Source organism: Delphinapterus leucas, chromosome 12 (genome assembly GCF_059928025.1).
Source record: "Delphinapterus leucas isolate spDelLeu-1000000601 "Yukka" chromosome 12, BTC_Dleu_Yukka2, whole genome shotgun sequence".
Lineage (NCBI taxonomy): Eukaryota > Metazoa > Chordata > Mammalia > Artiodactyla > Monodontidae > Delphinapterus > Delphinapterus leucas.
In genome coordinates this window covers 66,493,328-66,515,529 of record NC_143140.1, presented here as the reverse complement: position 1 = coordinate 66,515,529, position 22,202 = coordinate 66,493,328, and the positions used below count along the sequence as shown (strand labels likewise).

The 22,202-nt window shown below is 38.1% G+C and overlaps 1 protein-coding gene across 1 annotated transcript; it reads left to right on the top strand.

Moving 5' to 3' along the window:
- Nucleotides 1-116: 116 nt before the first annotated feature.
- LOC111165846 (trace amine-associated receptor 1) lies at nt 117-21,576 on the top strand. The gene is made up of 2 exons (XM_022556841.2): nt 117-233; nt 18,548-21,576. The coding sequence occupies exon 2, from the start codon at nt 18,665-18,667 to the stop codon at nt 19,682-19,684; it is 1,020 nt and encodes a 339-aa protein (XP_022412549.1). The 5' UTR covers nt 117-233; nt 18,548-18,664; the 3' UTR covers nt 19,685-21,576.
- Nucleotides 21,577-22,202: the final 626 nt, after the last annotated feature.

The window sequence follows — 22,202 nt, the reverse complement described above, 5'->3', positions numbered from 1 at the left end:
TAGCAGTGAATAGAGCTCCCTGTCTTCCAGGAGCTCACGAATTCTACAGGAGTGCCCCAACCGAAGAGATCAGCAGAGAGCCTGCACATCCAGAGACATGGATCATGTCTTCACTAACAGCCATTGGATGGTGGAACTGAAAATAGTCAATCTTTCATTTTATATTTAGGAAGTTGATGTTCACAGAAGTTTGGTCATGTGCCCATGTATAAAATTATCAATAGAACTGGGAAGTGAGTATTTATCCTTTTATTTTTATTATCTTTTTTAAGTTTAATTTTGTTTATTTTTTTATACAGCAGGTTCTTATTAGTTACCCATTTTATACATATTAGTGTATATATGTCAATCCCAATTTCCCAGTTCATCACACCACCACCGCCCCCCTGCCACTGTCCCGCCTTTGTTTGTTTCCTGCATCTGTTTGTTTTCTGCATCTGTGTCTCAATTTCTGCCCTGCAAACTGGTTCATCTGTACCATTTTTCTAGGTTCCACAGATATGCATTCATATAAGATATTTGTTTTTCTCTTTCTGACTTACTTCACTCTGTATGACAGTCTCTGGATCCATCCACATCTCTACAAATGACCAAATTTCATTCCTTTTTATGGCTAATATTCCACTGTAGATATGTACCACATCTTCTTTATCCATTCATCTGTTGATGGGCGTTTAGGTTGCTTCCATGTCCTGGCTATTGTAAATAGTGCTGCAAAGAACATTGGGGTGCATGTGTCTTTTTGAATTATGGTTTTCTCAGGGTATATACCCAGTAGTGGGATTGCTGGATCATATGGTAATTCTATTTTTAGTTTTCTAAGGAACCTCCATACTGTTCTCCAGGGTGGCTGTATCAATTTACATTCCCACCAACAGTGCAAGAGGGTCCCCTTTTCTCCACACCCTCGCCAGCATTTGTTGTTTGTAGATTTTCTGATGATGCCCATTCTAACCGGTGTGAGGTGATACCTCATTGTAGTTTTGATTTGCATTTCTCTAATAATTAGTGATGTTGAGCAGCTTTTCATGTGGCTCTTGGCCATCTGTATGTCTTCTTTGGAGAAAGGTCTATTTAGGTCTTCTGCCCATTTTTTGATTGGGTTGTTTGTTTTTTTAATATTGAGCTGCATGAGCTGTTTATATATTTTGGAGATTAATCCTTTGTCCGTTGATTCATTTGCAAATATTGTCTCCCATTCTGAGGGCTGTCCTTTCGTCTTGTTTATGGTTTCCTTTGCTGTGCAAAATATTTTAAATTTCATTAGGTCCATTTTTGTTTATTTTGGTTTTTATTTCCATTACTCTAGGAGGTGGATCAAAAAAGATCTTGCTGTGATTTATGTCAAAGAGTGTTCTTCCTATGTTTTCCTCTAAGAGTTTTACAGTGTCCAGTCTTACATTTAGGTCTCTAATCCATTTTGAGTTTATTTTTGTGTATGGTGTTAGGGAGTGTTCTAATTTCATTCTTTTACAGGTAGCTGTCCAATTTTCCCAGCACCACTTATTGAAGAGACTGTCTTTTCTCCATTCTATCTCCTTGCCTCCTTGTCACAGATTAGTTGACCATAGGTGCATGGGTTTACCTCTGGGCTTTCTATCCTGTTCCATTGATCTATATTTCTGGTTTTGTGCCAGTATATTGTCTTGCTTACTGTAGCTTTGTAGTATAGTCTGAAGCCCAGGAGCCTGATTCCTCCAGCTCCGTTTTTTTCCCTCAAGACCACTTTGGCTATTCGGGGTCTTTTGTGTCTCCATACAAATTTTAAGATTTTTTGTTCTAGTTCTGTAAAAAATGCCATTGGTAATTTGATAGGGATTGCATTGAACCTGTAGATTGCTTTGGGTAGTATAGTCATTTTCACAATATTGATTCTTCTAATCCAAGAACATGGTGTATCTCTCCGTCTGTTGGTATCATCTTTAATTTCTTTCATCAGTGTCTTATAGTTTTCTGCATATGGGTGTTTTGTCTCCCTAGGTAGGTTTATTCCTAGGTATTTTATTCTTTTTGTTGCAGTGGTAAATGGGAGTGTTTCCTAAATTTCTCTTTCAAATTTCTCATCATTAGTGTATAGGAATGCAAGAGATTTCTGTGCATTAATTTTGTGTCCTGCAACATTACCAGATTCATTGATTAGCTCTAGTAGTTTTCTGACGGCATCTTTAGGATTCTCAGTGTATAGTATCATGTCATCTGCAAACAGTGACAGTTTTACTTCTTCTTTTCGAATTTGGATTCCTTTTATTTCTTTTTCTTCTCTGAGTGCCATGGCTAGGACTTCCAAAACTATGTTGAATAATAGTGGTGAGGGCTTCCCTGGTGGCACAGTGGTTGAGAGTCAGCCTGCCGATGCAGGGGACATGGGTTCGTGCCCCGGTATGGAAAGATCCCACATATCGTGGAGCGGCTGGCCCCGTGAGCCATGGCCGCTGAACCTGCGTATCCGGAGCCTGTGCTCCGCAACAGGAGAGGCCACAACAGTGAGAGGCCTGCGTACCGAAAAAAATAATAATAATAATAATAGTGGTGAGAGTGGACATCTTTGTCTTCTTCCTGATCTTAGAGGAAATGCTTTCAGTTTTTCACCATTGAGAATGATGTTTGCTGTGGGTTTGTCATATATGGCCTTTATTATGTTGAGGTAGGTTCCCTCTATGCCTACTTTCTGGAGAGTTTTTATCATAAATCGTTGTTGAATTTTGTCAAAAGGTTTTTCTGCATCTATTGAGATGATCATATGGTTTTTATTCTTCAATTTGTTAATATGGTGTATCACGTTGATTGATTTGCATATATTGAAGAATCCTTGCATCCCTGGGATAAAGCCCACTTGATCATGGTGTATGATCCTTTTAATGTGTTGTTGGATTCTGTTTGCTAGTATTTCGTTGAGGATTTTTGCATCTATATTCATCAGTGATATTGGTCTGTAATTTTTTTGTTTGTTTGTTTGTAGTATCTTTGTCTGGTTTTGGTATCAGGGTGATGGTGGCCTCACATAATGAGTTTGGGAGTGTTCCTTGCTCTGCAATTTTTGGAAGAGTTTGAGAAGGATGGGTGTTAGCTCTTCTCTAAATGTTTAATAGAATTCACCTCTGAAGCCATCTGGTCCTGGACTTTTGTTTGTTGGAAGATTTTTAATCCCAGTTTCAATTTCATTACTTGTGATTGGTCTGTTCATATTTTATATTTTTTCCTGGTTCAGTCTTGGAAGGTTATACCTTTCTAACAATTTGTCCATTTCTTCCAGGTTGTCCATTTTGTTGGCATAAAGTTGCTTGTAGTAGTCTCTTAGGATGCTTTGTATTTCTGTGGTGTGGTAACTTCTTTTTCATTTCCAATTTTATTGATTTGTGTCCACTTCCTCTTTTTCTTGATGAGTCTCGCTAATGGTTTATCAATTTTGTTTACCTTCTCAAAGAACCAGCTTTTAGTTTTATTGATCTTTGCTATTGTTTTCTTTGTTTCTATTTCATTTATTTCTGATCTGATTTTTATGATTTCTTTCCTTCTATTAACTTTGGGTTTTGTTTGTTCTTGTTTCTCTAGTTCCTTTAGGTGTAAGGGTAGATTGTTTACTTGAGATGTTTGTTGTTTCTTGAGGTAGGATTGTATTGCTATAAACTTCCCTCTTAGAACTGCTTTTGCTTCATCCCATAGGTTTTGGATCGTCGTGTTTTCATTGTCATTTGTCTCAATGTATTTTTGGATTCCCTGTTTGATTTCTTCAGTGATCTCTTGGTTATTTAGTAACGTATTGTTTAGACTCCATGTGTTTGTGTTTTTTACGTTTTTTTCGCTGGAATTGATTTCTAATCTCATAGCGTTGTGGTCAGAAAAGATGCTTGATATAATTTCAATTTTCTTAAATTTACTGAGGCTTGATTTGTGACCTAAGATGTGATCTATCCTGGAGAATGTTCCATGCACAGTTGAGAAGAAAGTGTAATCTGCTGTTTCTGGATGGAACGTCCTATAAATATAAATTAAATCTATCTGGTCTATTGTGTCATTTAAAGCTTGTGTTTCCTTATTAATTTTCTGTTTGGATGATCTGTCCATTGGTGTGAGTGAGGTGTTAAAGTCCCCACTATTATTGTATTACTGTCAATTTCCTCTTTTTTAGCTGTTAGCTGTTGCCTTATGTATTGAGGTGCTCCTATGTTGTTTGCTTATATATATATTTTTTAAAAGAGATTAATCCATGAATTCAACAAATATTTCTTTCTTTCTTTATTTTTAAAGGAAACGCTATTTCTTTATTTATTTATTTGGCTGTGTTGGGTCTTCATTTCTGTGCAAGGGCTTTCTTTAATTGCGGCGAGCAGAGGCCACTCTTCATCGTGGTGTGCAGACCTCTCACTGTTGCGGCCTCTTTTTTTGCAGAGCATAAGCTTCAGATGCACAGGCTCAGTAGTTGTGGCTCACGGGCCTATTTGCTCCGTGGCATGTGGGATCTTCCCAGACTAGGACTCGAACCCGTGTCGCCTGCATTGGCAGGCAGATTCTCAACCACTGTGCCACCAGGGAAGCCCTGCATATATATTTATACTTGTTATAACTTCTTCTTGGATTGATCCCTTGATCATTATGTAGTTTCCTTCCTTGTCTCATAACATTCTTTATTTTAAAGTCTATTTTATCTGATATGAGTATTGCTACTCCAGCTTTCTTTTGATTTCCATTTGCATGGAATATCTCTTTCCACCCCCTCACTTTTAGCCTGTATGTGTCCGTAGGTCTGAAGTGGGTCTCTTGTAGACAGCATATATATGGGTCTTGTTTTTGTATCCATTCAGCAAGCCTGTGTCTTTTAGTTGGAGCATTTAATCCATTCTCATTTAAGGTAATCATCGATATGTATGTTCCTAAGACCATTTTCTTAATTGTTTTGGGTTCATTTTTGTAGGTCGTTTTCTGCTCTTGTTTCCCCACTTAGGGAAGTTCCTTTAGCATTTATTGTAGAGCTGGTTTGGTGGTGCTGAATTCTCTTAGTTTTTGCTTGTCTGTAAAGCTTTTGATTTCTCCATCGAATCTGAATGAGATCCTTGCTGGGTAGAGTAATGTTGGTTGTAGGTTCTTCCCTTTCATCACTTTAAGTATATCATGCCGCTTCCTTCTGGCTTGTAGATTTTCTGCTGAGAAATCAGCTGTTAACTTTATGGGAGTTCCCTTGTATGTTATTTGTAGTTTTTCCCTTGCTGCTTTGAATAATTTTTCTTTGTCTTTAATTTTTGCCAATTTGATTACTATGTGTCTCGGCGTGTTTCCCCTTGGGTTTATCCTGTATGGGACTCTGTGCAGTTCCTGGACTTGGGTGTCTATTTCCTTTCCCATGTTAGGGAAGTTTTCGGCTATAATCTCTTCAAATACTTTCTTGGGTCCTTTCTCTCTCTCTTCTCCTTCTGGGACCCCTATAATGCGAATGTTGTTTCGTTTAATGTTGTCCCAGATGTCTCTTAGGCTGTTTCATTTCTTTTCATTCTTTTTTTTTTATTCTGTTCCACAGCAGTGAATTCCACCATTCTGTCTTCCAGGTTACTTATCCGTTCTTCTGCCTCAGTTGTTCTGCTATTGATTCCTTCTAGTGTAGTTTTCATTTCAGTTATTGTATTGTTCATCTTTGTTTGTTCTTTAATTCTTCTAGGTCTTTGTTAAACATTTCTTATACCTTCTCGATCTTTGCCTCCATTATTTTTCCGAGGTCCTGGATCATCTTCACTATCATTCTGAATTCTTTTTCTGGAAGGCTGCCTATCTCCACTTCATTTAGTTGTTTTTCTGGGGTTTTATCTTGTTCCTTCATCTGGTACATAGCCCTCTGCCTTTTCATCTTGTCTATCTTTCTGTGAATGTGGTTTTTGTTCCACAGGTTGCAGGATTGTAGTTCTTCTTGTTTCTGCTGTCTGCCCTCTGGTGGATGAGGCTGTCTAAGAGGCTCGTGCAAGTTTCCTGATGGGGGGGACTGGTGGTGGGTAGAGGTGACTGTTGCTCTGGTGGGCAGAGCTCAGTAAACTTTATTCTGCTTGACTGTTGATGGCTGGGGCTGGGTTCCCTCCGTGTTAGTTGTCTGAGGCGCCTGAGGCGACCGAACACTGGAGCCTACCCAGGCTCTTTTTGGGGGCTAGTGGCAGACTCTGGGAGTCTCACGCCAAGTAGTACTTCCCAGAATTTCTGCTGCCAGTGTCCTTGTCTTCACGGTGAGACACAGCCACCCCCTACCTCTGCAGGAGACCCGCCAACACTAGCAGGTAGGTCTGGTGCAGTCTCCTATGGGGTCACTGCTCGTTCCCCTGGGTCCTGATGCTCACACAACTTTGTGTGTGCCCTCCAAGAGTGGAGTCTCTGTTTCCCCCAGTCTTGTCGAAGTCCCGCAATGAAATCCCGCTAGCCTTCAAAGTCTGATTCTCTAGGAATTCCTCCTCCCATTGCCAGACCCCCAGGTTGGGAAACCAGACGTGGGGCTCAGAACCTTCACTGCAGTGGGTGGACTTCTGTGGTATAAGTATTCTCAGTTTGTGAGTCACCCACCCAGCAGTTATGGGATTTGATTTTATTGTGATTGCGCCCCTCCTATCACCTCACTGTGGCTTCTCCTTTGTCTTTGGATGCAGGGTATCTTTTTTGGTGAGTTCCAGTGTCTTCCTGTCAATGACTGTTCAGCAGTTATTTGTGATTCAGGTACTCTCACCAGAGGGTGTGAGAGCATGACCTACTCTGACATCTTGAACCAATCTCAGGCCTTCTATTACCTTTTATTTCTAGTCCTATCCCATGCCCATTATTTCAGACAGTCTCTCTTTTCCTTGAAGTATCACTTTTTCTGGAAGAAGGCAATTTGAAGTTATTTTTTCTGCAAATATTAGTTAAGACAGTCTTAAAACTCATAAAAACTGAGGGTATCATTTTAACCCAGGATTTCTTAACCTTGGCACCATTGCCATTTTTCGTTAGATAACTGTTGTGGGGACTGTCCTGTGTGCACAGTTGGATGTTTAGTAGCATCCCTGGCCTCTACGCACAAGATGCTCATGGCACTCTTCCCACCCCCCTCCCCCAGTTGTAATAAATAATGTCTCCAGATATTGCCTAATGTCCCCTGGGGGCAGATCTTCCCCTCCACCATCATCAAGACCCACTGCTCAAGCCTATCTCAGTGGAGACACTCTCATCTCTCTTAAAGATCTTTTTTTTCATATCTAAGATATATGTGGATAGGGAGAAAGCAGTCATGTTACTGAGAATAATTCTCTCTACTTACTCCTTTTTCCCTTTACTCAGTTCATTTCATTACATTTTTCTTCTCTTCTTTAAGTGGTATGTGAGATTGTGATATCTTCAGTAACGAACTGCTACTGATATCATAAAGCTTGTCTCTGGAGGCAGTGTAGAATCCTCTTGAAGAGCACGGCTTTGGTTGGATTTCTGGTTTTGCCATTCTTGGTAATATGATATTGGAAAAGCCACTGGATCTCTCTCAGATTCATCATAACCTGTAAAGTGGGAATAATGACACCTACTTCATTTGGTTATTGTGAGGATTAAGTAAAAATATTACTTAAGCATTTAGCATAACTCCATTCATAATAAGTGCTCAAGTAGTACTATTCACATATAATAGAAATAATTTTAGAGACATATTTTGAAAATCTCAACATACCCATAGAAACATGCCAGTCATAAAAATGATATTAAGCTATTCAAAATACAAATCGAGATGCTCAGTTTTGTTCCTTGCCAAGGCAACAAAAGGGATAAAGGAAAAATTAGCTTTCTGTTTGGACTGTGGGAATTAAGACAATTATTGCTATAATGGAAATCATATTACAGTATATGAGTACCAAATCAACATGTTCTACACCTTAAATTTACACAATGTTATATATCAGGTATATTTCAATAAAAAATTCAAAATAAATGCATTACAGAATGGCAAAAAAGTCATTTGCTAGCTTAAATATTTTTTAAGTGTGTGTGTGTTTGACAAAATGGAGAAACTTTACCTTGAACACTTGAAGTACACACTCAATACAATTCTGTTGATAAAAAGGATGCTGGAATAAGATAATAAAAATGTAAAACATGATCCTTACTGATTAAAGGACTTTAATTTTCCACTATGAAATTAGTTTATTAAGACTAAATAAAAAGATTTTGTGCGTATTTGCCATTTTAAATTTAGTCTTTTTGCGAAATTTTCTGAGACCTTCTTTCTAGATTCAGCTTCTATGTGAAGTCTTTCCTGGGTACCACATGTGCTTTCAAGATCTCTCTTATGTGCTCCCATACACGGCCTTTATATTTCCGTTTAGCATTCTCTCTATTGTAATATGACCAACAGTTTGCATGTCTGTCTCACCATTAGCTATCTATTCCTGGCAGAAAGAATCATAATTATCTTTCTTCTCACAAGCCTAGCACTCAGTCATTGCTGGTTAAAGAAATTTTCAGGTGAAAAAAATAACTAGACCTAAAATGAAAAGATTGACTGGTGGTGAAGTTTAGTAATTAACACAAGTGGAGCTATAAGAGTTCCATATCAATGTAATACTTTGATTTTTAAAAATAATAAGTTTAATCAGTAAATCAATATCGTTCAATGAGCAAATGTGTATTGAGTGTTTATGGTTTGCAGGCACTATTTTAGGTGATGGAGAGACAGTAGTGAACAAAGCAGATAAGATCTTTGATTTCCTGGAGCTTAATAAACTCCAATATGTGAGGCATTATGCTTTCTCAGTCATTCACAAAATGACAGGTATACACATGAGTCAGGCACACATTGAACTAATTTTTGGAAAGATGAATGATATTTTCTATGTACTGTTAATAAGAAGTGAACTTGGAGTTATTTCTTGAACTGACCTTTAATATCTAGGAATTTCTGAAGATGGAGTTACATTTACTTTGTAAAAGGTCAACTTCACCTAGTATGGGGTAATTTTTATTTTATGCTTTCTTTGTTTGTGCTGTTGCAGTTTTTGTCAATGGCTGTTTAGATCACAGGTGGCCCATCGTGTGGTGTCAGTACTTCTCTGGTGTCAGTATTTCTCCAAGGCAAGAGAATGGGTAATAGATTTCAGTGGCTTCTTTCAGAAATAGAATTAACTCAGTTAGTTATTCCCATGACAATGCTGTGTAACAAACCAGCCCAAAACTCAGTGGCTTAAGATAATAGCCACTTAAGTTCATGAATCTGTAGGGTCAGCTAGGGTGGCTCTGCCATATACTGCATATCTCAATGCCCTAGTCTGCTCTGCATGCCTCTCAGCCTCCCTGGACAAGTGGACTTCTCCAGGGCGTGTTCTCCTCATGGGGATGGCACAGAGGACATTCACAAACACTTGAGCCCTCCTGACAACTAGGCTGGAACTGGCACACTTTTATTTCTGTCTACACTCTTTTGGCCCAAACAAGCCAAGTGGCAAAGCTCGGGCTCAAAGGACAGGGGAGTACCTTCCACTCCCAGTGAAGCAAAGACAAAGGTGTAGATGCTAGGAGAGTAAGAATTGGAACTGATAATCAATCTGTCATAATGATCCTATGATTTCCTTTGGCAGAATAACAGAGAGATAGAAATAGATGAGAAACTACACTTGTTCAGCTATTTATTTTGCTATACTGAAGGCACTTGTCTAAAAAGAGGGTCATTTTGGAAGTTTTATATATAGGAATTTAAAAATTGGTGGGCTAAATATGTGTGATCATATAATCTCTAAAGTCATGTTTTTCTAATTGTGATTAGTAACATTATTGAGGTGGGAACCCTACTCATTTGAAAAAAATGAAATAGAATAAAATAGAGAGTGTTAGTGAATTGAATGAGCTAAGGATATTTTTAATGAAAACATTTGCTTCTGTTACAAATGTGTACTTACATGTGTGTTGAGTCATTATCTAAAATGCATTTTTTTCCTATCGTGGTTAAAAAATTTTGAAAGCCACTGCCTTAAATTTTTTTCTAACTATAAGATGTTATTGGGTTTAAATACAGTCTGATTTTTAAAAATATTCCTTTGTCAGGTACAAGTCATCTATTTTGGAAGTGAGGTGGGTTTTTTGGTTGTTTTTTTTTTAGTGCTATTATCTGCATTGTACAGATGTCTAATACAGGAGTACTTTTTTTCAAATCAATCAACAATTAAGGCAGTTTTAATGGACATGTGGTTTCATTTATATGCTGTTAACACCCATGACTGTGGCTCCTGGTGGCTCACGCTTGAGACTATTTTTAAAGTAATGGTAATATTTACCTTCTCTAGTTTGCTCACTGCTAGCTTCCTGATGCTGGTTTAGAGTAAAAGCACCTTCCACTTATCTTTCTCAATAGTGTACTGTTACCTTGTTTCAGAAAGATTTATTATCAGCTTATCTTTTTCAGATTTTAATATCTGCGTCATTCTGTCTGCGTTAACTGCGGTCTACCATAGAGCCGCAGTGGCTCCACCTGCAGCAGGTGTACGGGAGACACGTGCAGACAGCTTCCTCCCAAAGGTTGTGTTTCTGCTCATCCACTCGCTCTGTAACCCTTTCCTGAAAAGGTAGGTCTGAAGGCGATGAACGGCCTCGCCAAATCACACAGACTAGCCTGGAGGCCCAGGTAATCTTTTACAGGGAGAGTGCTCAAGAGAATAAGACTTATCAATGGTTTCGTACTTATTCATACATTAAAATTTAGGATTATTTATTGGGAAGATTCACAAGGCTTCTGTCATATTAGTAGGAAAGGATAAAAAGAGTTACATATTTTTAAATAGCTTGCTTTACATGTGCTTTTAAAAATATTTCACTTTTATTAAAAATTCACCTGTGTGAAGCTAGAAAATTTGAAAAGTTGAAACATGATTTTTAAAAATCTCCTTTCCTTGTAAATGAAGAAGGAAATTCCATGTTGTGTTTGTTGGCTGGTTTTAATATAATAGAGGAGTCTTCATGGAGATTTTTCAGGTTTTAAAATTAAACTGTATCTTATTGTTCCTATATACTAAACTACAGAACTAAAATCTTACTTGCACAAATATTATTTGGTGGGAAAAATCCTGGCACATTTCTGAATGACTTCCTGCTTTAATGTGTGTGCCTCTGTGTGTGTGTAGGTGTGTGTGTAGGTGTGTGTGTCCCTGTACATGGTATTTTAAAACACCTCAATTTTTTTCCTTTACTTGACAGGATCTGATTGACATCTTTCTATGTCTTATAAAAAGAACCAACTCTTCCAATTTGACATCTTGTTGAACATATATCTACTGAGGTTCATGGTATAAGTTCAGACAATTTTACTTAAGGTCTGATATAAGTTCAGACAATTTTACTTTTTACTTTTGTTGCTGTAATGAAAATCATTGCACCAAACATTTGCTAGATCAAACAATTTGGCATCTTGAACTTCAAAAAATACAGCTGGAGAATTTTTCCAAAATTGAATTATTAGTTATGCATCTTACAATCTGGTCAAGAAGATTAACTCGCCAGCTATTCACCAGTGCTGTTAACAACTAGGGGTTATTGACATAGTTGAAAAATTTTTTTAATTTAATTTAATTTTTTTTTATACAGAAGGTTCTTACTAGTTATCTATTTTATACACAGTTGAAAATTTAAATTCCAGGTTAATATTATGTGTTTTCTTGAAATTTGTTTTTTCCATTTCAGAAATCCGTTTTTAACAGTATTGTATTGCGTCATATTATCATAATTCTTTTTGATATAAACTAAATCCCAATTTAGATAATATTACTCACTATTGTTGCTCTTACTCTTAATCTTTTGCTATTTAGAAATTTTTGTTTTGATTTAATTTTTATATTGTTAGAATATGTTCTAGAGACTTTCAGAAGGTGGTCATAGACATATATTTTCTGTCCTTTTTCTGCCTTCATATGATTACTATTTTGGCTGAATATAGGATTGTTGAGTTGCCATCCTATTTCCTTAATAGTTTCTAAGCTCATTCCACTGCCCTCTGGCTTCCAAAATTACAGATGAGAATCCCTGTGTTAGACTGATCCTCCTTTTCTTATTTTTTAAAAACAGCATTATTGAGTTATAATTGATATTCAAAGAACTGCACATAATTTATGTGTACAATTTGATGAGTTTGGACTTATCAAAACACCTGTGATACCATCACCGCAATCAAGGAACTTCTATCTGAATGCCTATAATATTTTTCCTTTATCTTTGGAATCAGATCCATGCTATGCGTATGTGCCTTAATTTTTATTGGCCCCAGGGAGCACAGAATTGAGCTAATGAACCCCTCAGTTTATTTGTTCATTCATTCAATCCTTTATTCATTTTCGTGTTCATTTCATGCTCATTTTGTGCTCATTTTCCAGGCCCTGGGGCCATAGCAGTGAATAAAGCCATCTATTCCCTTACGACACACTATTTCTGTTTGTTCCATTTCATCTTATTTTTTGTTCACCCTTCACCCCCCTCCTCCCTCTGCCCATAGTGACAGTCTAGAGTATATCTTTTTTATATTGATTTAAATATACATGTAGTCTTCAAACAGCCTCGCGATGGCTCTTATACCTTCCCTCAACACACCCTTAACGTTCCCCTTGGATGTTTATTTATTTGATAAACACTATGTACAAGATACTATTATAAGCACTTTGCAAATATTAACTTATTTCAGCCTCATAGAAGCCCAGGAAATAGATTGTTTTTCCACATTATCGAACTATGGCCCCAAGAGGTTGGGTAGAATGTCCAAGGCCACAGAACTAGGGAATGGCCCACCCCAGACTTAAACAAAGGCAGCTAGGTACTAAAGGCCATGCTATTCAGCACACAGCCCCAGCCTCCAAGTTCAAAACTGAACTCTTGACTTCCTCCTGCTTCTTACGCTCCTCTAACCGCCATCTTCCCATCTCAGTAAATGGGACCTCCACCCTACAAGCTGCCCAGAGCAGAAGCCTTGCTATTTCCCTTGATAACTTTCTCCCAACACATATTCAGTCTATCTGTAAATCCTGCCTGCTGTACTTTCAGAACATATCCAAACTTGACCACTGCCCTTCTCTAAACCACCATCTTCTTTCACCAGGTTATTTTAGCGGCTTCCTAATCATCTCACTTTGTCCTTGCCCTCTGCCCCTGTTCTCGACACAGCAGCCAGAGTGAATCTGTTGCAATCTGTCAGAGCATGTTACTGGATTCCAAACCCTCCAATGTTTTCCTTTCTCACTCAAAGGCAAAGCTGAAATTCTTACTGTGGGCCCTATTCAATGTAGCCCTGTGCAGCTTCTCTGGCCTCTCCATCGATTTTTCTCTGCTTTCATTGCTCTGCTCCAACCACATTGACATCTGCTATTTTGCAAACATACTAGGCATGCTCCCACCTCAGGGCCTTTGCACTTGCTGACCCCTCTACCTGGATTGGTCTTCTCCCAGATAAACAGTTGTTTATTCTTAGTTTCCTTTAAGGTATCAAGTGGCCTCTGCCTTGAACTCCCCAGGAAATTAACTGCTCCACATTTTCTGTTTGGGGACTACTTTTGTATGCCTATTTAGCTTGTGCATTCGGGTAAGGACATACAAGTACCTATACCTGGTGGAAGGTTCTACATTATTGCAACTCCAGGCCATTCTGCTGGCATTTCCTTGAAGGGCTTCCCGTTTCCTCGTGGTAAGGGGCAGGAGATCTTGACTTCTCTGTAAAACCGCTTGGGAACTCAGGTGACATTCTCCTGTAAGGGTTGGGCATGCTGCGGAATTCCTCATCTAAGCCTATACACCTTCTGCCTCTCCCAGGCTCTATTCCCCTGGACCCCAGTGATTGCAGCTGGGTTTTTAAAAGGCTATGACTTTCCTCTCCTGACTCTATGATTGCCTTTTTCAAAGGACACTGTGGACCTCCTTTCCTTTTGCTTTATAATGAATTCTCACACCTGGTTGTAAACAGAATAATCTTCTCCTCTGTCAACATCTTCTATTGAACATTCTCTCCACACCTTCCACAGAATTTGTTCACATTCTTTACGTTTTATGAAAGAGTAGTGAGGAGGGAAACAATTCACCCCTTCTTGGCTTAGAAGCTATATGTTAAGTCAAGACACTAAAAGTAAATCAAAAAGGAAGGGGAAAAAAGGAGGAGAAGCCAGGAAACCAGTTGGGAGGCTACTAATTTGACAGTGGTTAGTGATAAGTTTATGGCTATGGTACAAGTGATGAGAAATGGTCTGATTCTGGACATACTTTCAATGAAGAGTCAAGGTATTTACTGAAGGTTGGCTATATTGTTGAGTGTGAGAGAGAGAAGTAAAGAATTACTTCAGTGTTTGGGACTGAAGATTTTCAAGAATGGAGTTGCCATTTCTAGACGTTAGGGAGGAAGAGGAGTTTAACACATATTATGGGGGAGATTAGAGACTTGGCTTTAGACATAAGTGGTGATATTCTCCAGGCAGCAGGAAATTTTAGTTCAGAGTTCAGGGGGGAAGTTAAGGCTGGAGATATTCATTTGAGACTCTTTTTTAAAGTCATGAGACTATAAGAAATAACCTAGGGAGAAGCTGTAAATAGAGAAGTGAACCAAGGACTAGCCTTAGGGCCGGTGACTTGAGGAAGAACCAGTAATGAGACTATAAAGAAGAGCTAGTGAGTTAACAGAGCTCCAAGAGGGAGGTGAGTTGGAGCCAAGGAAGAAGTTGTTTCAAGAAGTAACTGAGGGGTCATCAAGATGAAGACTGAGAGTTTACCATTGGGTTTAGTAATATAGAACAATATGGTTAAGATTGTTTTGGTGAAGTGTTAATGACAAAAGTCTCATTAGAGTGGATTCAAAAGGTTAGGAAGAGAATAACTGAAGACAAGGAGTCTACATGACTCTTTCAAAGATGTTTTCTTTTTTCATAAAGGGGAGAAATAAGGTGACAATTGAAAGATGTGGGTTTAAAATAATTCTTTTTAAGATGGAATATTACTACATTTTTTGAACACTAGAGTTAATTATTTAGAAGAGAACTCCTGAAGATTCAGGGGATAGAGGAGAATTGGAGGGTATATTCTTGAACAGGCATGAAAGGGTGCCTATAGGACACATATGAAGGGGCGGCTCTGATGGGAGATGGTTAGTTCATTTGTAGTAATAAGAGGGAAGGTTGAGCATATGAACAGATGTAAGCTGGTGTAGGGGTAGAGGTGGGAATATGGACATTCTCTTCTGATTGCATCTATTTTCTCATTGAAACAAGATACAAGGTCATTAACTGAGAATGAGGATGAGGAAAGTATTTGAGATTGAAGGAGGGAGGTGGTATGAAATAGTCATCTCGAAGAGTGGGAGAATGAATGTAATAGGGAACTGGGTAGGATTCTTCAGCAGTTCGAATGGTTCATACCTGTCATGAGTTTAATCTGAGGCCGATTGTGTGTTTTTCTCCATCATGTTCAGTTGCACATGTGTAGTACAGTAAGAGGCAAACTCGATTTAACAAGGGGTCAAGTTTAGCCAGAAAAGTGTATTAATGGGAGAGAGTTTAAAATAATGTTAAAAAAATTTGGAATCTACACTAGGTAAAGAGGTGAGTGTAAGTAAATGAGGAACAGTGAAAAGGTGATAAGATAAATGAATTATGGGCTTCAAGCAGGTTGAACAAGTGTTGGAAGTAGAGCATTAGTGGCATGGCCTGGGAAGACAAAGGGTGGAACTTGAAATTAATCATTTGGAATGGCTTCATTATCGATAATGGCAGATTCTGGGGATGGCTATGAAAGTGTGAGATAATATGGAGTGGAGGACATGCTTGTTGGAAGACAGAGGGTTAAAGAGCTGAAAGTCCGTTATTGGATCATTTATGTGGACAAGAAAATTATCAAGAATTTTGTCAGGAGTAGCCTTGGAGAAAGTGACGGTAGACTAGGAGTTAACATCTTCAAGACAGAGAGACATGACTTGGAAGTCTGAGGTCTGCAGCAAGAAGAGGTATAGTTTGAACACAGAACTTCAGAGTTTGCAAGGGGTGGAGGTTAGGAAGGAAAGACGGAAAAGTATCCGCAATGTCAATGAGTACAAGAGGATGCTTAGTTTTCCTCTAAGTCCTGTAATATAAAGGGTAGCTAGGGATACAGGTGAGAAAACAGCTGCCTTTGACAAGTCTGTAGGGGATGAGATATCCTCAGGGGAAAGATGGTTTTAGTTAGAACAAAGAGAGGGAAGCATTTAATAAAGAGCTTGAGGAAGTAGGGTGATGACCATGAGTTCTGGAGGGCACACTTGGAATGGTTTTGGGGAGGGCGGGTAACGGGTAGGTAGATTGGGAGATGGGTTCACACTAGGAATTGTATAGAAAAGTTTGGGATTGAGAGTCTGAACCATTAGAGATGGGTGGTTGAAGGAGCCAGAGACAAAGGGCATGGTGAACTTAGTGCTGATGGCCCATTATTGGGAAGTTGGGGCCACTCAACCAGTGAGTTCCTGTCCTGCTAGACAGATCTACTTTAAACTATAATGCTTACCAATATATTTTTAAATCGTACGTCATTTTCAAACATTAGGTGATTAGATCATTTGCACAGAACTGTTTGCTTAGCTAGGTAATTAAAGAGAGATTTATTAACTTTCCTTATTACTACTGTATGTTCAACTTGGTAATTTTTATTTTATTTTATTTTTTTTTTGCGGTACGCGGGCCTTTCACTGTTGTGGCCTCTCCCGTTGCGGAGCACAGGCTCCGGACGCGCAGGCTCAGCGGCCACAGCTCACGGGCCTAGCCGCTCTGCGGCATGTGGGATCTTCCCAGACCCGGGCATGAACCCGTGTCCCCTGCATAGGCAGGCGGTCTCTCAACCACTGCGCCACCAGGGAAGCCCCAACTTGGTAATTTTTACATACAGAGAGTAATCATTTCTAGCTAGCTAAAATTTTAGAGCTGGAAGAAAAGAAACAAAAACACTATTATGTCATGTTTTTAGGTAAGCACTCAACTCAATATCATCATAGGGCATTTATTTAAACAAGTCAATCTTTTTAAAAATAAATTATAACAAAAATTACTTGCACAAAAATTATGTGTAATGTTCTTAAAGTTGGTCAGACAACTTACTCTTCTGAAATGTCATTGGTATTATCAATAATTTCCCAGATACCATGCTTCAGGCTCTATTCTCTAAAACCAGGATGTTACCATTATGAGGAGGAAGCCATTTGGTTTTTATCTGGGAATGAAGAACATGGCATACAAAATTGTCAGATGACTTTTTCATCATCTATGAAGGTAGTCTTCTAAAACTGAACAACAAGTTTTTTTCCCCTTTTCATCTTCCCTTACTTATTTTTGGACCCTAGTTCCCGCTGAGTAAAGCTAGTCAATGGGATATCAGGTAGGAATGTTTTCTTGACTGGTAGTAATTATTAGCAAACAGTTCTAAACACTGATTACAAGTGTGTTGCTTGGTTCCTTCAATGTCAACAGCAAAAGTAAGAGAAAGAAGAAAAGGGGGGAAATAGAAAAAAAAAAAAGTCCAAGTAGAAGATTTATAACTCTAAATGATAGTTTAGTTGAGTGAACACAAATTTCATAGTAAAAACTCCATCGTTCTTTTAGCAAAATTTTAATTGTAATTCAAATATTACAGAGCTCAGATAATATAAATAGATTTCGTCTGCAATTTGTTCTGTCATAAAGTGGGTCTGGGTGTTTATTGAAATAAATCTTACAGATGTACTTGATATGAATATGTTTCCTCCTGAGAAGAGAAGGCAGAAAGGGATTAGGGGGAGAGATACTTCAAATTTACTAAAATATGCATTTTAGTTCCTAAATATCTTATTCCTCCAATTCTAGTTTTGGATAAGTTTCGATTTCTATGTGGTCTTGACCTAAACTGTCAGCCCAGAGGGAATAAGAGCCAAAGAGGAGGGTGGACTCCTGGAATGCTAAGACTTGTTGTTATTTTCCAGCATTTTCACAAATAGTGACAGGTTGTTCATTGACAGCCAGAATTTACATTCTTCCTCCAAACTCTCTCTCTCCCCCTCTTTTTATATTTATAATACATAATTATATAATGTATTATATATTACACATAATATGTATTGTACGTGTATTGAAAAATGTATTGCAAATTCGAGAATTTAGCTGAGTATTACAGAATTACAGAATCATATATTTCAAACGAATAATTCAACTTTGCATTTCCAGCACAGTGAGCAGCATCAAGTAGATGTTAAAAATAATTGCAGGTGGCGCAGTGGTTGAGAGTCCGCCTGCCGATGCAGGGGACACGGGTTCGTGCCCCGGTCCAGGAAGATCCCACATGCCGTGGAGCGGCTGGGCCCGTGAGCCATGGCCGCTGGGCCTGCGCGTCTGGAGTCTGTGCTCCACAACGGGAGAGGCCACAACAGTGAGAGGCCCGCGTACCACAAAAAATATATATATATAATAATAATAATTGTAGAACTGAACTACTGAACTAAACTTGGAAATAAAAGCTCTTTCCAAAATAATCATTTTTCAGCAAGAAGTAATAGGTAAATGTGTTAAAAGTGAGAAGAATCAAATCGCTGATGATTTCCTTTTTTTTATCCTCCCAGGTTTCTGGGATACATATATGGAAATAAAAGAAGGAACTCTAACCTGATCATGGATTTCGAAGAAAGACTCCTCAACACACAAAGGAAAAGATAATAACTAGTGCACAGCCCTCAGGAATGATGTCCTTTTGCCACAATATAATTAATATCTCCTGTGTGAAAAGCAGCTGGTCAAATGACGTCCGTGCTTCCCTGTACAGTTTAATGGTGCTCATAATTCTAACCACAGTGGTTGGCAATCTAATAGTTATTATTTCTATATCACACTTCAAGCAACTTCATACCCCAACTAATTGGCTCATTCATTCCATGGCCACTGTGGACTTTCTGCTGGGGTGTCTGGTCATGCCTTATAGTATGGTGAGATCTGTTGAGCACTGCTGGTATTTTGGAGAAGTCTTCTGTAAAATTCACACCAGCACTGATATTATGCTGAGCTCAGCATCAATTTTTCATTTGTCCTTCATTTCCATTGACCGCTACTATGCTGTGTGTGACCCATTGAGATACAAAACTAAGATCAACATGTTGGTTATTTTTGTGATGATCTTCATTAGTTGGAGTATTCCTGCTCTTTTTGCATTTGGAATGATCTTTCTGGAGCTAAACTTCAAAGGAGCTGAAGAGATGTATTACAAACACATTCACTGCATAGGGAGTTGCTCTGTCTTCTTCAGCAAAACATCTGGGGTTCTGGCCTTTCTGACTTCTTTCTATATACCTGGCTCTATTATGATATGCATCTATTGTAGAATATATTTCATAGCGAAAGGGCAGGCAAGATCAATTCATGATGCAAATCAGAAATTTCGAATTGGGTTGGAAGAGAAAAATGGAATTTCACGAAGCAGAGAAAGGAAAGCTACGAAGACTTTAGGGACTGTGATGGGAGTTTTCTTCACATGCTGGTGTCCTTTCTTTGTCTGCACAGTCATGGATCCTTTCCTGGACTATACTATTCCACCCATCCTGAACGATGCATTTATTTGGTTTGGCTACTTGAATTCCACTTTAAATCCAATGGTTTATGCATTTTTCTATCCCTGGTTCAGAAGAGCACTGAAGATGATTCTATTTGGTAAAATTTTCCAAAAAGATTCATCTAGATGTAAATTATTTTTAGAATTAAATCCATAGAATTATTAGACTTTACTGTTTGGCCAACAGTTGGTGATCATATTTATGAACACAACATAATATCAACCACATGCACCAGCTACAGGGGCTTTTATCAAGTATTAGGGTCAAAGATTGTGTAGTTAGATATGATGCTTATATCTTGCTTCCTATTTGCCATTCTTATTATACATATTGAAGCTTTACAAGCCCAGAATTTAGGGACTTGTATTTTAAAGAACTTCTCCTGACCTTACATGAACTGCCATGAAATTGACAGTGGTACCTTACTCAGTTGTTCAGTGGTGGAAACTAAGAGGCTACATTTGGGGATGCAAATTAGAAGAGATTTGTCATTCCTTTGCTTGAATATATATGCCTTTTTGTAAAATCAACTGAAAGTACACATTAAATGTTACTATTAAGTAATTGTTTACACATAATTTGCTATTTATCATTAATTCTTATTTATATATTCTAATTCTTAAATCTCAATTTTTATATTTTAAAAATATGTTTTTTTCTGATTTTCATACTTGTAGGAAATTTAGAAAATAAAGTAAAAAATAAAAATAATATATCACATAGAAACAAAATGAAATTAAAATATCACTCAGAGCTCACTTCCTGAAAGAACCATATCATTCAAAATCCTTAAAAACTTGGGGCTTCCCTGGTGGCGCAGTGGTTGAGAGTCCGCCTGCCGATGCAGGGGACAGGGTTTGTGCCCCGGTCCGGGAAGATCCCACATGCCGCGGAGCGGCTGGGCCCGTGAGCCATGACCGCTGGGCCTGCGCGTCCGGAGCCTGGGCTCCGCAGCGGGAGAGGCCAGAACAGTGAGAGGCCCGCGTACCGCTTCTTAAAAACTTAATTTTTGGTGACTGTATAAGGCTACATTGTATGGATGCACAAAACTTTTTTTTAACCGTTTTCCCATTGTTGACCACTTAGTTCATTTTGATTCCTTTTTTTCAAACAATAGAAATTAATTCCTGTTACCTGTTACTGAAGCTCATGAAAATGTCTGGAAGATTTCACCATATTTCAAGGTCGTGGCTGGTGCGGTAGGACTCAAAACACAAGCCATAGGAAAAAAAACAAATTCACTTGTTGGGCTCCAGTCTACACGGAAAGAGAAGCAGCTATCCATCAAAGCAGCTAAACATGAAGGATAAGAAGAGGTATAATCGGACACGGAGTATGCCATGTCTATTAAGGTGTCATATACAAGAGAAAAAAGAGGAAAAATAGTGGTTTCAAGTAAGATCTTATAGAAGTGGGCCAACATTCTTAATCATAAGTACCCATTTGCAGTTGAGCTGTTTCTCATCCAGACTTCATGTCGTTTTTATTACGTTGAGTAGCACCAGGGATTTGAATTTATCTATTTAATAACTGTGACTTATGCTCATGGGTAAGTTAGGGTAAGGCAGCTAATTTTAAATGAAACTAAAATGCATGTTCCTGTATATACATTTCTGTTCACAAACCCTTCCACCTTTTAGAGTCTGTTTCAGGACTGTATATTTAGTTCCATTGAACTGGCTAGATTTTTGTTCTAGTAGATTTTAAAAACATTTTTAAAACCTTTTCATTTAGTACATGGTAAGACAAGTTGCCCCTAATCACTCCTAGTTTCAAAAACTACCTTGGCTTTTTCTACTTGTGAAACCATTTTGTTAAATTTTTAAAAAGAACAAAAGCATTTAGACAGTTTTCTGTACCTTAGAGTAAGTTTCTGTGGTTTTCTTCATTTGCTCCCACACATTCTTAGATGTTTTGTACTTTTGTGTGTGTGTGTGTGTGTATGTGTGTGTGTGCTTTGCCTGTTATGCATATATCTTTTTTAGGTCATTATATTTTCTATGTAATTATTATTGCTGGTGTACAGTAAAATTTATTTTAGTTTTTCAGTTGGCCTGTTTGGGTTTTCATTCTATAGTCATATTATCCTCAAATAATGCTAAATTTTATGTCCTTTCCAATAGTTATTCTTATTTACATTCTTTGCATACTTCATTAGTCAGAATTTCTAGAGCAATATTGATATTGATAGTGTTGATAAGAGTCATCCTTGTCATATCTATTTTAAATTACTATTCAGGTTTTAATATTGAGCCCACCTTTTTCTCGGGACAAGTTCATGACTCAGATAATTCTACCTTTTTTACTTAGTACTAAATCCCCTATAGCCTATTTCTCTTTGTAACCTCTGTTTTTAATACTCATAATAAAAGACAACCCATAACCCATCCTCTCAGCAAAACAAGAAGAAACAACTTTGTCTTTCCCTATTCCCAGCTTTATTCTAGCTACCATTCCCTCATGCAGAAGGTATTTTGGTCTTTTGGTTGCCCAGAATCCATTTCCCAACTGGAATCCAATTAGCTTTTGAGAACTTTCGCATCCCAACTAGGGATAAACTGTTGGGACTGTAATGAAGAGACTGGCTTTCTGCCTTTCCCCTTAACTAAACAGATGGGTGGATAACCTACACTAAAACTTTCAGAAGGTCTTTCTTTGGAAATTGAATCTTAAA

Excerpts from the sequence above, each read along its gene's own strand:
- LOC111165846 (XM_022556841.2), top strand. The coding sequence starts at position 18,665 with ATGATGTCCTTTTGCCACAATATAATTAATATCTCCTGTGTGAAAAGC.